General features: G+C 38.5%; 1 protein-coding gene across 1 annotated transcript in view; it reads left to right on the top strand.

Moving 5' to 3' along the window:
* Positions 1-16,848, top strand: part of macrod2 (mono-ADP ribosylhydrolase 2) — a 491,286-nt gene that overhangs the window by 368,866 nt on the left and 105,572 nt on the right. The window contains exon 8 of the mRNA XM_028467998.1: positions 10,220-10,293. Coding sequence (XP_028323799.1) covers positions 10,220-10,293 — 74 coding nt within the window. The remainder of the gene's footprint in view (positions 1-10,219; positions 10,294-16,848) is intronic.

Below are 16,848 nucleotides of genomic sequence, written 5' to 3'. Positions count from 1 at the left end.
AAGAGAATTTATGAGAAGAGGGAGAGTTTTTCATTATTCACACAAAACTTAAAACATTTTTTTAATATTTTTTTTTTCAATGTAAAAACATTCCCACTGTTGTAGAAAATATTACAAACCTCACATGCCAACTAGAAGCATATGTCATGTATTTTTGTTTCAGTGTACTTCTGCTTTTCATTAACAGTGGTTTGCCTGAGACCAGGAGATGTCAAAAAACTTTACCTTTTACCCAATAAATCAATAACTGAGTTATATTCTGACATAAAAAACAGTTTGAGTTGCTTATCCCAGTATAGTTACTATATAGTGATAGAAAAAGTATGTAATTGTCAGAAAGTGACAAAAGATATTTCTCTAATATTGACAGGGAGTAATTGAGTGGATAGAAACAAAGTGATAAAACAACTGAAATGAACATATTATGACACCCTGTTGACTAAGGGCTCTACTCTCCCATGCGCGTAAGTCCAAAAAGCCGCGCAGTGGCGCTGTTTATGGCTGCGCGCTATTCTCCCCCTGTACTTAAGCCAGTTGCTGTGTGCCTTCATCCCAGTTACGCACTGTGGTAAGTCCTTTACCTCTTACGTACTTCTAACCCTGGAATAAGTGCAGCTCCCCGATAAGGTGAATCATTATATTGCACTAGAAATATAATGATTACATTTGAAGCCACACTGACTCGTGCGTCGCACAGCAGCAGCTGTGATCACTCAGCTGCTGCTCCTGCAGGATTAATTAAAACTATGACAGACACAGTCTTCTGTCCAATTTGGTCACAGTGATTCAACTATTTTCATACTATGTCCAATGTAAAGTCACAGTTTGATCCAATACAGAGTGAAACAAGCTGTCATATGCGGATGAGGATGGACCACAAACTGTTCCCACACATATCTTAATGAGGCTCAGCTCAGGTCGCTTTAAACAATTTATTTTTAAAACTGCGTATTATGGAAGCCAATAGTTCTGTTTCACTACAAAGAATGCAGCCGATCCTCAGTCACACTGCAATAATCTGATCAATGATCTGATCAAATCAACCTGTTACATAGTTTATCAATGAAGGCGTTTCAGATTAAAAGATTATAATTTTCACGGAATTCAATGACATTTACAAGCGTTGGGAAAACTCCATGTTCTGTGATTTATAATATTAGAAATTGGGATTTATTTTTAACTTGGTGATAACCCCAAACACCAAGGTTTTTCACAAGCTTTTATAAACCTGCGAAACCAATGGAAATTAAAAAAAAAAATGAAAACAAAGAAGACTTGCTGTGCAGCCTGTACTCTCAATTCACCAATTTTGACAATCAAACAGAAGGAAGGGAACACACAACTTAACTGAGCTGTTCATCAATTAAATTATATGTGTTAAGTTTATGAAAAACAACAATGTTAATGAGGTCCTACACCTCACAGATCAGACTGACTGTCATATCAGCTCTTTTTTCAACTGTTTTTGATTACAACTACATCACAATATACACTATAACATTATGCAACAATTGTAGGTAGATGTAGAACTTCTTTGGTGTTTATCTAGTTTTATTTTGGTGCCACGTTTTTAAATTTGTATTTCTTTATTGGTTCTGTTAATGGTACAGTCCCTATCTCCTTTGTTATATTGAAGTTTTAAACGTAATTCTGCCACTGGCGTGTGTCTGCCATAATGTTTTCCCTCTGTGTGTCGTTTGTGGTGATGAAACAGAGGATCCTTCAGCAGGAATAACACTGTGCCACCTGAGCCCTCATCAGATGCGCTGCTCTGCACATTTCCTATCAGTGCACCTCACAAAGACAAATCTCCCCGAGCCATCTGTATTCCCAGTGCCAGATAGAGCCAGACCTATAAGTGTGCAGACCCTGGAGGTTGCCCCGCCCCCGAGTCCCTATGCTAGCCTCTACCAATTGATAGATTAGCTCCGACCAAATCCTGGGAGTGAGGAAAAAGAGTCAAGCATTGTGGGAAAGAGGAGGTGTGAGTGAAATTGTTATCTTTAACATTCTTTATGCATTGTAATACGAGTTCACAGCTCCATTTCCTGTCAAAAATGAAAGAAAGAAGTAAAAGGGTGTATCATTGGACCTGCCCTATACTAAATATACATTGCTGGTCCAGCTCACAGGGACAGGAGAGGCACATGTAGTGAATACTGTAGAGCAGTGGTTCCCAAACTGGGGTACGTGTACCCCTAGGGGTACTTAAGGGGTACACAGAAACATGTCATTTGTTAATTCTTTAACAATTTCGATTATTGTTTTACCTGCACACAGACTTTTTTCTCATCCATCAATAGTAATTTGTGGCACAGCTCATTACACCAAAAGGTGAACTTCAAATTCTAAAACTAGCAAAACATCAGAAATAAATGAATAAAAAGGCCTAAATTCAAGGTTAATGTTGGACGAGACACAGGGAAGTGCATAGACGAACCTGCAGATACAAATAAATAATGTGTAACATGAGCTAAGGGGTACTTGAGATAAGAAATAAAGGTTAAAAGGTACATGCGGCAGTAAAGCTTGGGAAACAGTGCTGTAGAGGAGACGTGTGATCAGAGGGACCTGCTGATGCACTCCAACTGCAGATGTTGACCTTGTGTTGTTGGTTCTCCTGAGCTCCGCTGCCTCCAGTGTACAACAATTATTTCCAGGTGTGGGTCTAACGTTCTTTGGGTTTTTTTTTTTCTCCCAGAATTCTTATACTTATTGTTCTGTTTCTCTTAAGCCTATTTTCTACAACTATCCACCCTTCTCTGCTCAGATGAATCAATAAGGCTTCAAGATGATTATCATCAGGCTGTCAAGTAGTGTTGATTTAGATGATTTTGATTTAGTTTCTGCCATAGCTTGTCATCAGGACTATTTCAGTTATGGTTTTTAGTTATAGTCAGCTAAATGACATTAAGATTTGACTTGACTAAATCTCAAATATAGTCGACTTAAATATACACAAGTTAATGCATTTTTCATAAAGATTAAAATATCATTGATCAACCTTATATGCGAGGGTAATAATGTCTGTTAATACACACAGGTTAATTGGATAAAATCAATGCGTAAGACCAGTGCTTAAGTTGTTAATGATGAGGTCCCGGAACAAACCCTGTATGTTGTTCCGGCAGTAAGAGAAAGACAAAAATGTCACGGAATACATTTTTGGGCGACCGTGGCTCAGGTGGTAGTGGGTCGTCTTCTGATCAAGAGGTTGGGGGTTCGATCCCAGTACCTGACTATGTGTCAAAGTGTCCTTGGGCAAGACACTGAACCCTAAGTTGCTCCCAGTGGTTGACTAGCGCCTTGCAGTGATTGGGTGAATGAGTTGATATGTAAAGCACTTTGAGACTGCTTCAGTGTGGGGATAAAGCGCTATATAAAATCAAGTCCATTTACCATTTTACCATTTTTTAAAGTGACTTTTGCTGTCTAAATGGGCCAATAATATCACGTGAACACAAACAACCAATAAACCTAAATGTTTAATAAAATAATAATGAATCAGCCTTAAAGAAGCACGGATAATCACCCATTACGGAGCGCATTCCGTCTCTCACTTTGAGTGACAGCTGTCAAAATCTGCCATGTTTCAGCACCAAGGACAGCACAAAATCACTGCTAATTTAGCCACAAAGGACTAAACTTTCAGAACACAACAAAAAGCCACAAACACAAAATATTTACAAACCTTTACACCATAACTCCTCTTACAAATCAACAGCACAGCAGAAAAAGAAAATATAACATGTGCTTGCCTTTTACTTGGTAAAACAACTAAAAAACAGCCATGGAGAACTTTGTATCCTCACAATTTTTTTACATATTTCACAGCCTAAGTCATAAACCTAGTGCAGCAGCTCATCTTGGCTTTGAACTGAGCCTGTCTCAATGTCTGTATCAGAACTTTAACCGTTGCAGGTTCTCCTGTATTAGCATCATCGCGACAGATGCCACCTGCTACGCTAACTGCTGCTGTTGTGCTCTCTTCTGCGATTTCCGCAGAAACAACCTTTTCTGCTTTTTTTTTTTTTTAGCCATTTTTTACCATCTTCCAAGCTGACAGAGAAACAATTTTTGTGAAAAATCACACTTTAGACGTAGAGTGGACTTGGCTTGACTTTGTTCTCTCTCACTTGCGCTCAGTTTTTGCATTCATTTTTGTGTGCACAATGAAATTTCCAGTGATTTCAACTCAATAAAACTGTCCAAATAAAAAAGCCTAACCCTAAAAGAAAATGAGGTGCTGGAAAATCCAAAATTAAATTTAGAATGAGGTCTGGATCCAATCAAATAAGTGCCAGTCAAAATCTGGGAGGTGCCGGATCCTGCTCCAAATTAAGCTCTGCGTTTGTATAGCGCATTTCATACACAAGGCAACTCAATGTGCTTTACATGATAAAACATTCAATTGTTTAAAATCAATAAGAACATTTAAAATCATCAGTAAATTCAATTCAAATCATCAACACACACATTACATCAACATGACCAAAAATCTCTCTCTCAATCATACGCAGTAGTGAAAAAAAGTGCCTTTAACTTTGATTTAAAAATGTTCACATTGGATCCTGACTTCAGCTCTGCTGGCAGTTTGTTCCACTTTTTTGCAGCATAACAACTAAAAGCAGCATCACCATGTTTACTGTGAACTCTGGGCTCCACTATCTGATCTGTGTCCATAGATCTGAGAGACCTGCTGGGTTCATTCCTGACTAACTGATGTATTCTGGACCAAACATATTCACAGATTTATACACCAGCAGCAGAACTTTAAAGTCTATTCTGAGGCTGACTGGGAGCCAGTGTAAAGACTTTAAAACTGGAGTAATGTGCTCTGACCTCTGTGTTCTGGTTCAGACCCGAGCTGCAGCGTTCTGAACCAGCTGTAGCTGTTTGATGCTCTTTTGGGGGATTCCTGTCAGAAGACCATTACAATAGTCCAGTCTGCTGGAGATAAAAGCATGGACCAGTTTCTCCTGATCTTTCTGAGCCAGTAAACCTTTCACTCTGGAGATGTTCTTTAGGTGGTAGAAGCTGTTTTTGTGATAGATTTGATCTGACTGCTGAATGTAAGATCTGAGTCAATCAGAACACCAAGGTTTTTGACTTGGTCTTTAGCTTTTAAAGATCAAGAATCAAGATACTTGCTGACAGCAGTCCTCTTTTCATTGTTACTAAAGACAATCACGTCCATCTTGTCATGGTTTAGTTGAAGGAAGTTTTCACTCATCCAGCAGTTTACTTTTTCTAAGCATGTTAATGTGCGTAAAACCACATTTACATGAGTTCTGATTAAATTTCATCCCATGTGACAAAATGATAGCTTTTTCAATTAGTTGAAAATATCAATATACCGTATTTTGATATACTTTTCAGTCACATGATCTTTTTAAATAGTCACAGTCTCATTTTTGTCACCTTAAAATGTCATTTTTCGTCAACAAAATGAACACTGCTGTGAAGTGTGTGTATACGCTTTAAGGATCTACAGAGAAGTTGAAGACACTGTTTGACACAGACCAATTCATTGCATTTATTGCCTTTGACATGTACAGAGGTCTTTATAAAGATAAAACGATAAAGCTAAAGTCAATGTCCCCGTTTATATTTTAATCCCAGTTAATTATGTTATTTTCTGTTTGTCTTTGAAAATACACACACATAAATACAATGTACACTTCAATAATTCTGATTTGTTTTTGTTGTAACATACCTTTGTTCATCACTTTTAAGGTGCTGGATTCTTACTTTATTAATTTGCATTTATTTGCCCACTTCCTCACACCTCACTCTGCATTTCATATCAATAAACAGCTTTCCTTTTCCCTGCGGATCTAGCTTTCCTCAGCTTTTGTGTTTGCCACACATCTGTTTGTCTATGTTATGTGATGTGTGAGATGGTGGTGTTGGTACACCTGTGCAGGTGTGGAAAAAGTTCCATGAAAAGGGAATGTCAGCAGTAAAGGTGGTATTAATGGGAAGGGCTGAGTTTGACTGGGAGACAACAAGAGGGGCCTGATATGTGAACTGATTTGGTCCTCTGCATTATAGACTGAGCTCACAGGGGGCTTTTTGAAGGACTACTGCATTTAATAGACTGAGGACTGTTGCTTAAAAGTCCCATGTCATGCTGTTTTTCACCCATCTCCATTTGTTCTAAGAACCCCAAAAACATAGTATTTGAGGTTTATTTTCTCAAACTCTTCTGTTTTCCAGGGTTTTTGCTTCTGAAAACTCACTTTCTGAGCAACTCCACACAAACAGGCTGATTTGCGTCCTACTTATGCATATTCATGAGTGGGCGTGTCTATAGACGAGACACTGACTTCCTCCTCCCACCCACTCCGTAGCCGAGCTCATGCTCCTTTATAAACATGAGACAGAGCATGTGGGCGGGGCGTTCGCCGGTACATACATACTGTAGAAAATACATACATAGCACTGCGTGAAAGACGCTGAAATGCTCACCCTCGTGGGGGTGTCTGTTTACATGTCAATCACTGCAGAGAGATTTCTGGAGGCGTGGCTTCTCCAGCTCAGTGCCATGTCAGATTCGTCATCAAAGTGGGAACGCGTCATCAAATTGTAGCAAGGTTTTTGGGCTCAACCTGCAGTAAGAAAGGAGTAAATCACCCTCTAACTAACAATTGAGGGAATCAATGAAAAAAAACCATTTTGGGCATGTGTATGAAGCCCAAATAGCACTTTATGATGTTTAAAGCACAGAAAAGTTAATTTAGCTTAACATGGGCCCTTCAACACAGCCATGAGCACACAGAGTGGCTGTCACTGCTTGCTGGTATGCATCTCACACACCCTGAGCATGTACAGGAACTCGGCAGAGGCTTGACAGCCCTTCAGTCCTTTTCTCCCTCCCGCTTTCCTCAGTGTAACTTGGTCACTATTGTCAACCTCAGAAATCAGCAGGAGAAAAACAGTGGTCAGGTAGGTGAAGGGAGAGGAGTAAAGTATATCTTGACATCGAGGACAACAGTTTGTCGAAGGTTTACTAAGAAGCTGACAGCAGGTGGACTGAGTCTGAGGACTGATGGGAAATCTATATAATTGTGAGGCTTCATCTCTGTGACTTTCATTTATTACTACATTGGATTTAATGGATTGAGGTTCATGGGCAAGATATAGTGGCAGTGACCCAGTGAAAGAAAAACATTTTGGAGTGTGAGACCTACATGTGTGGTGTGTTCCTTTCACTGGTCCATGTGTGTTGAAATTGAGGTCTTAACCTCAGTCGTCAGAGGAAGAAACCGTCTTCTGCAACCTTTTTGTCTCTGAGGGGACCAGAGGTGACATGAGCGAGGAACATTTAGTTTGACATCATCATCCGGTTTAACGGGACTAAAGTAAAGTTTGTTTGCACCAGATGTACACCAACATAACGCCAAAGCTGGATATCTTGATCATTTGTGCTGACACTTAAATATTTTTCATCAATAATCATGGTTGGGGTCAATTACATTTTTCAGTTACAATTACGTTTTCAATTACCCATGTTCAAATACATATCAATTACGATTACAATGACCAGCATTTTTGTTCCAATTACAATTCAATTACAATTGTTTTTTTTATCCTCAGAAAGTCAAATACGATTACGTTCTCAATTACTAAAGTTCAAATACAATCACAATTACTGAGCCTGAAATAAATAACCTAATAAAAGTGAACCTTCCTCTTGTGTTAGCATCATGTTAGCATTTCTTATGATAACAGGTCCTAAATCAGCTGTGAAATACAGTAAATACAAATATCTATATTTTAATTCATTAGGAAGCCTAACAAGGTGTGCAAGTATACCCCTCAATTTAATTTTTTTTTTAAATCGTAAGATGTGTTAAAGCTTGATATAAACATGTTTTAATAATTGTTAACTACATATGTGTAGAATTGTAACATGGTTCCTCAGTTTTGCGTTAAATTATAATTGACTATTTTATACAAATTTCATAACAATTACATTTATAAAGTCAATTGTCTAAACTCAATTACAATTTAATTACGATTAAGAGAGCAACAGATTTTTAAAATTACAATTATAATTATGCCATAATTGTAATTAATTATTAATTATGCAATTATAATTGACCCCAACCCTATCAGGAATTTAACAAAACCTATTACAGTCTAAACACAGCACTACACATTGTTGAAACACTCTGCTGTAACAGGATGTGTGCTCTTTCTAAGGTATATCTCCTCATTTGTTGCAGCCAGGGTTGCCCAAAGGCTTTTGAAGTCAATAGCTCACACTAAGTGTTTGGTGTCTGTAAGTTCTTTAATGAGGCACAAATGGTCCTGAGATCAGCATCCAAGAGATTCCTCCTTTGCTGGCTTTATCAAAAATTAATCAGATAGAAATCTTTCATGTTTCTATGTCAATATCCTGGGTTAAAGCAGTGTTGGCTTTCACGACTGCAGAGACAATTGCCGTGATGAATATACCCAGTGGTCTCATTGCTTCTAAGTCATACCTGCTTTGCTCTATCTTCCTCCTCACAATAAAAGAGTTCATAAAAGAGGCAAGGTTTAATAAATGATCACAAATCTAAGTGGCATCTGATCCAAATACTAAATTAGTACAAGTTTTACACTGGATGCTGACTGATGATGTGATTGTAGATGTCAATAACAAGACATCCAATATTCTAAAAAGAAAGTTTTACTTGTTTGATTGTATTGGAACTTGTTTACCTTTGGGGTATATGATGGGATTAACGATGTTGGAAGATCTCCAAGAATTAGGATTGACGTACATTTAGTTTAGAATTTTGGTGATAGAAACTTAATCAATGTGACATTACAACAATGGACTAAGCTAGGTCATTAAATGGTTGGATTAGATGTGAAGGAATTTGACCAAACTACACAGAAAGGATGAATTATAGTGGAAACCAGTAGGCAGATCTTCTCTTTCAACAACAGTGCCCAACCTCACAATTCTCAGACCTTCCAGGAATTTGCAATGTCACGATCGCAACTCTTAATGCAAATTCCGCCAAACCCCAGCACATTCTGTGCAGCCCTTTTTCTTTGTTTTAAAACTTAAACTAATTCTCTATCAAATACAGGTGCTCTGCACTAGAAATCTTTCAAATGTGATGGAAATAATTCATATCTTGTTAGATTATTTTGAATCTGAGATATTTTCTGTATTGTTATGAAAGATTTCAAAGACAATCAGGTTTTTTGGCAAATTGACCTGTTTAGGCAAAGTTATAGAAAATGATAAAGCCTCAAAATGCAGCAACTTTTGCCGCAGTTTTTTTGACAAATCTGCCGCAAAATTAGGTATTTTAGACTGCAACAATCACAGAAATTGGCCGCAAAATTCTGGAAACACTGAATTCTACTTAAAGCTGATATCCGGAGTTTCTGAGAAACGTCTCGATGTCCCGCCCTACACAGCCTCACTTCCTCCCCCTGCCTCTGCAATCTACCAGAAGCCACGCCTCTACTTTTCTGAACGTGCATCGCGTAACATAACAAGGTCACATTGGGTCGCATTGATATAGGTCTATGGGTCAGGTATGAGCCAAAATCATATTTACCTGTTTGCTGTTCTGACGTGCGGCCTTGTTTCCGTGCACAGTTCCACATTCACTTTGACTGACAGTCTCAAAAACAGGAAATCGAAGCCTATTGGCTGGGCGCACTCGGCGATGGTTTCCATTTGTATAGGGGTCTATAGGATAAAGGAGGGACTTATATACATTAATGTATATGAATGACCACCGGCAGCAGACCATAGTAAAAGACTAGTTAGGTATTTTTTCATATTTCAAAAGGATCATACATAAACTTAGATTTCTCAGAAACGGATATCAGCTTTAAGGAAGAGTAATTGAACATATCCAAAAATGATGGACCAGTTCCTTGTAAACCCAGCAGCATTCGGATTGAATTTCTTGTTGGTAGTTTACCAGCATATAAAGGTAGACACTATAATAACACTCCTGAATGTGTTTTCATCAAACTGCTTTCATTTGTTCCTGTATAAGTGCAACACATCAACAGGAAACTTTTATCAGACGGGCTTTTCTAGCAAAGACAAGCAGCTGGAGTTGTTTTGCATTGAATTGGAACAAATGCTGTTACTTGAGAAGATATCACTTTATCTGTTTATTTGTGCATTTGTTTTCTTCCTTTTTGGCATGCACTCATTGTATGTAATATAATGACACAGACTTCTCCTTCCTAGGCTTCCCCAATGAGCCTGCAGCTGACATTGCTCTGAATACAGTAAAGAATTGGATTGAGGAGAATCCTGATAAGGTAAGACTCAGCAGCAGAATGCAAACACTAAACAAGTTACATTGTCAATCCAAAAACCTCTCGTCTATTTGTGAAGGCATTGTGTGCTACGCACTTTAGTTGTTTTGCTCTGAGCATCATTGGAGCATAGCCGCAACACAGAATCCTATTTGTCACACATTTCTGTATCAGACGGACATCTTTTGCACCTGCCTTGCTTAATCAACCATCTAGTTTGTGGCCTGTATCCATATCAAATTAAAAGCCAGTCTGAGACTAATCAGAACTTGAATGGTCTGTTGACTGCTTAATTGGTCTAGGCTGGGGAGGGCCATTAAACCTGAGGAACATAAGAACATCAAAAATAATTTTCTCAAATAGCTTTTTTATTTTTAAATGTTTGATACTTTGTAATTGTGCCTTCTAGAGACTCTTGGCTGAAAATAACAAGCAACACACAACGCTAATGTAGCCACAAACAACTTTAATACACGTGGCAATATATAGTATGTAAAAACTGAATAGCCTAACATAATTCTGCTTATTGGAGGGGGAAAATAATCATTTCATATACTCAATTTTATGCATTTTTGTGTAAATGAAATACCATGAATTTGTAAGCATCAATATTTTAGAAATGATTTTCTTCACCAAATAAAACAAACCAAACACTTACATTCTGCTTCACTGATGTTCTAATCGGAACTTAATTCTGTGTTACTCAACCATGTCAGTAAATGAGATGATCATCAGGTAGTTGCCTAAAGTTTGCAAATACAGCATTTTTTCATGAGTTGAACATGATTACCAATGGGCTACTTATGTGTGTGTGTGTGGGGGGGGTTACAGATTTTCAAATATATTTAACTAATATAACTAACTAATATTAACTAATAGGTAAATTGGGGTATTTTAAGTTTGTTAGTTTTATTCACTTGTCAAGAGGCGGCTTTGTACTTGATTTATTAGTTTGAGTGATAGCAACCTTCACAGGTCATCTCTATTGACTGTAACACTGTTTATATACTGTATGTCACATTGGATTGCAGTGTTTTTATAAAGCTCGTAGCTTAATGTGCTGCAACATCCCTCAGCTGTTGGTGTGGATCTTGTAAGCAGACAGCCTAATGATACAGACGCGCAAGATTACTTTGCTGTTGATGCAGCATGTCTGTGGCACTTCTTTCCTGCCTGATGATTGCCGTAACACGTAGTCGGGGAATTCATCAGCTTCCTGTTGCAAGCAAGGTTTCAAATGGCTTATTGCTAACTGTAAATAACAAGCTATTGTACAAGGCTGACTTTTGTGGTTGTGTTGTTGCAATCCAAGATTGCATTTTTCCATACTGTGGCTGCAGAGCTGTTCATGAGACATGATTATGTGATGCTCTGATGGATAGCCGGTTTTGACATGGGCTGACTGAACGGAAAGAGTTCCTCGATAAGGTTGACATCTGCTTCTTTAACTGTTCAGTAAGCACAAGGGCTGTATTTTCTGCTCTAACCAGACCTAGAGTGAGTAAGCTTTTAATGAGATCTAAGAGACTAAAATGATACATTTACCCTGAAGCGTTACAGCCCTATCCTTATTCTGAAAAGCCATCTAATCAAACCATTGAGCATCAGCCGCTGGAGTCCTTGGTTCATCTCCAATTACATGGTTCTCTGTTACTCTTGGTGCATTTTAAAGAGGATGCAAAATATATCAGATGCTCCTTACAAACTAATTATGCCACTTAAGTGTTTAACAGCCAAAAGTTATGATTTTAAGCAAAAGTAGGCGATTTTCATAAGTTTGCATGATTTTGAATGTAGCCTCCACGACGGCTCCGCCTTTACCCACCTCGCCCCTCCCCTCTTTTTTACGTCTCACTCACATGCATTCGCACAGCTGCTGCAGAAGAGGACCTCAGCTCATCGCTTGTATTGTGTAGAAACTAGGTTGTCTCATGTCTCATTCAGCAGTAAGTAAACAATAAACTTTACCATTGTATATTTAAAAAAATGTGACCAAAAACTCAGTTTTAAGTCTGTCAGCGGTGACGCGCTTTCAGTGTGAGCTTGTGCATGCGAGGGATCGAGAACGAGCAGGAAGACAGGGAGATGTGATTGGTTTAAAAAAAACGGTTTGTTTTTGTCCATTGGTAAAAGTTATTACAGGTTTACAGCTGCTACAGTTGATGGATTTTCTTAAAAAGTGTATCTTGAGAAAGTCACCAACCCTAGCTTAAAGTAAACTAGAATATCACATCTCATGAAGGAACACCACATTGGCTTTACTGGATCTATTAGTATTGTTTTGTGGATTTAATTTTGGGATCAATACTCCAAGCTTTGTCATATATGTTTCCAAATGCAATCAATCACTTCTACATTTACACAAATGGCACACCCAGAGTCAGCATGATTGATAACTGACGTGATTATTTTTTAGCACTGTCGACCCATTCCACTATTATGCATCGACTGTTCTTGACGGGAGGTATGGACTATGAAAACCTTTCTGAAAGGTCTTTTGAAAGATTTTCCTGCACAGTACAAAGCTGCTGTTTTGCTTTCTTTGAATCTCTTTTCAAAGGAAAAAGAATGAAATATTCTACCATCAGAAGTTCACTACCGCTACAGTAGTTGAGATCACAGCTACAAATACACATCTTTATAGAAATGCAGCAAAAAAGAGAGGATTGAAGCCCAGTGTATCATGCATGGAACAATAGCTCTAGATTGCATTGCACACTTGCCTCCATCTCTGTGCATTTGAAGCTGGGGAGCCTGTGATCTGGGTGTCCGTTGAGATGAGTCATTTCAGGGCCATGATAAGGGCCACGCTTTGGGAAAGGTGCTCTGCTATTGTGGCTGAATTTTCACACAATGGGCTGGCTGAAAATCTAAGTCGCACTACGGGAGACCGAGAACACACTACAAACCCCTGCACCACCACAAACCTTTTACACACGGACACACACTACACTGTGGTACTATTGTGTCTGGAAGTGTATCGTCCAGTGGAGACTCATTTGTTTCTGACAGGTTGTTGTTACACACTTACAGCCATTGATTTGAAACTGGCCACTGATTGCAACGTGCAGCCAAGAGTCTGAGCTCTGAGGACACTGTGACATCAAAACGTGTTGAGTGGGTGTGTGTGTTAGTGATAGGAAGATAGAACGATGAATCAGGTAACTGTGATTGATTAGTAGAAAGTTTATCTATCTTTGATCCATCAACACACAACGGGGCATCTACTGTAGCTAAAAGCACACCAAAGATTTCATTGTGAAAGAATAAACAGCCGTGTTGTAGTCAGGGAGAGGAGATGCTTTAATGTTGAGACGTGAGCACAGAAATAATTCCTCAGATCAGTCGATGTACGAGTAAAGGAGGCCTGCTGCTCTATCCCTGCATCCACCACACAAATAAATAGAAAGAATTGTGGGTATCTGTAAACAACATAACATATGGCTCTAATTTTTTGGAAAATGCATAATATGTTGGCATGCGACTCGCCGAATTAGCCAGTTTTACATATGGCAAAGGAGATCCTTCTTCCTCGCAGCATGCATGCCCCACCACTCATCTGCCTTCATTATATTTCTCATTTTCAAATCTAATTTGATTTAATTCAGCCTTACATAGGTTTAATCTGTCGATGAAAAATGCGTTCTGACACTTTATTTGGCTGCCATGGATGTGCTATGGATGGATAGGCTTTTTAATGAAGCGTTCAAGCGCCTGGCAGCACCACGTTCCAGACAAACTCTGAACACTTGAGATGGATTGAGAGTCTTTAATAAGCTCTTCTGTGTCGTGCTGCTCAAGATGAAATATATGTGTAGAGATTTCACCTTTTACCATGAGTCTGATTTGGGCTTTAGTATTAAGCACGCCACTGTGCCAATGTAGCTCCCAAACAAGTGTTTTTGTTGCCGCTTTCTTAATGTCAATGATCTGTTTACCTTAGCTACATTTGTCAGTTAAGACACCTGATTATAAATTCCACTTAAGCCCAGGCTGGAGATTTGTGACAAATGTCAAGTGACTATAAAGAGTAAATAGCGGTTTGTATCTTTTTTTCCTGAGTGTTTTTCTGTGTTAATAGATATCAGTGTAGAAGGTGTCTGGGTTATGGTCACTGGAGCTCTAAGTTGACAACATAGTGGCATTCATTGTCAAACCTCTGAATAAGATGGATGGCTACTGCTACAATAGCAATACTGTGCACCTCGTCTTTAGAAAACCTGAATTACACTTTTGTGTATTGTAACACATTTTAACAAAGAGGCTTGGTAAGCAGACAGTAAACCACATATGCAGTGTTTATCACGTACTATGCCTGGTGGTGTACTGTAAATGATGATGAATTGCCTTTGGTGGACACAGAAATTCTAAGACAAGCCAATATTTTCCACAGCTATGCCTTTTCCATCAGCCTCAGAATTGTTCTTTTTATTTTTTGCAAAAGGGCGAGATGTGAAGAATGCATGCAATACCATGTATTGTGAAAGAAATATGCATTTTTCTTCATCAAATTATGGAAAACACTGTCATGGGTTTAAAACCAATGCATCTAATTAGAAATATAAAAATATTTCTGTGTGGAAATTTAACCTTATGCTCTTACAGTTAGCTTATTTTTGCTATATTGTAGTGTGTTACGCATAAATAGTATAGAGGTCACAGTAATCAAATATAGCTGAACTCATAAATGAATTCCTTTATTTTGAAATAAGTGCATAGAGATAAAAAAATCCCTGTAAATTCAGCTTGAACTGATTAAAGAAGCAATCAATGAGGAGATACTCTGACAACCACATGATAGAAACAACCCCTAAGTGGACCTCTATTTCAGTTTGTTGCTGCTACATTGCCTCTTCTTTGTACTTTGTATTTGTCTGTTAACCAGTGGAAAGCATTTGCCAAGTGTTATATCTATAGTTGAGAGGGACACAAATTTGTTCCGCGCGTGCCTCAGGGATACTGATGGTTTGGGCAACTGGCATTGTTTTCAAAGCCAACTGCGCTCTTTTGAAGTCAATAGCAACCCCCTTCGACTTGTGCTCTGACTGAGTTTCGAGGAAATATGGCCCGATTAGGAGGCCATAGTATGACTAAACGCCTGATTGTGCATCCCTGTGTTCTACTGTTGTTGGGTGGAACACTTCACTTTGACCTTAAAGAGATGAATTCAGCCTTCTACCCTTTCTGTCAATCTATTCGGCTAATATTTTCTCTCCTAAAGAATCCATTTTCCACAACTAGTGCAATTGCGCTCCATGCAGTCAGTCAGTCTTTTGAATCAAGGTGGGGAAATTACGCTTTTAAATCTTTTATGATCTAACAATTCTATTATCCAGCTCACTGTAGAGAATAATGGCATGTAATCTATGATACACTTGGCTTCACTTTGGTCTGAGTAAATAGGAGTAATTTCAGTGTCTTAATGGATTTCAAGTAATATATCCAAGAGGAGATTAAAAGTTGTTCCTTAATAGAGAAACTCTGAGCTCTTTATCTGTTATCTGTCGTTTAGATTGAGCTATAATGCTCTCCAAATTTAAGGAAGCATTTGTTAATGGCAATGGATGTAGCAGTGTTTTCAGTGTCCGTCTGACCACTGGTTTAAACTCCTGTTGTCAGGGAGAACAGGGATTAACCATGTCTAAATACCATTGTGGCTTTTTTACTCTATAAACTAATCACCTCATTTTTAGTGCTAAAGTGACTCTAGTCTTCTATTAACAGGTGATTATTTTTTAAAGCTCTTGTTGATGTTCACATCAGAAGAAGAGTGTAGAAGATAAACAAAGAAATTATAAAATATCTCCTCTTGCAGAATTGATATTTTCTTGATTTTAGAAAATAAGAGTCATAAAAGAATAAGGGTGCAACGATTAGTCGACATTGTCGACAAAAATCGATAACAGAATTGGTCACAGACAAATGTATTTTTCGACAATTGTTGGTTACGTCATCACCGTCTTCTTCAAGCTGCGGATGAAGCTAGACATTGTTTTTTTTCATGAGGAGTGGCTCATCGCACGTCTATATACTGTAGCTGTGCTCAGAGCTGCATGTATGTTACGGACGTTATTAGAGGGACATGTATTGTTAAAAACATTCACACTGGTAAGAATACGTTGCTGTTAACAGGAGCTCAGCGCTGTCGACGCCGTTCACACACGTAGCTCTGCTTATTGTGCAGCAACACTTATCAACTGGAAAGAGTTGATAAACAACTTGCAATAAATATGAAACATTGAGGCACAGAGGTATATAGTTGTACATTCCTTAACAGGTAACACTTCCAATCCAGTTAGAACTTTTGTAAACAAAAATGCTAGTGGCCCCGCCTCCCCCTGTCTCATTCTGTTCTGTTTTCATTCAGTCTTTAACCATTACAGAATGGACCAAATAGTTTCTAGTTTACTCAGTTCATTCCACTATGGAACAAACATGCAGGTGCTGAGGGTGAACCCCCTTATCATCCAACCTGTTTGGAGGCGAAAGACAAGGAAAACTAAATACTTAGACTTAGCTTGGTTGCTAGCCCCGCTAGGCATCCCCGATCACACCGCT

The sequence above is a fragment of the Gouania willdenowi genome, chromosome 15 (assembly GCF_900634775.1).
Source record: "Gouania willdenowi chromosome 15, fGouWil2.1, whole genome shotgun sequence".
Lineage (NCBI taxonomy): Eukaryota > Metazoa > Chordata > Actinopteri > Blenniiformes > Gobiesocidae > Gouania > Gouania willdenowi.
This window is presented reverse-complemented; position numbering and strand designations above follow the sequence as displayed.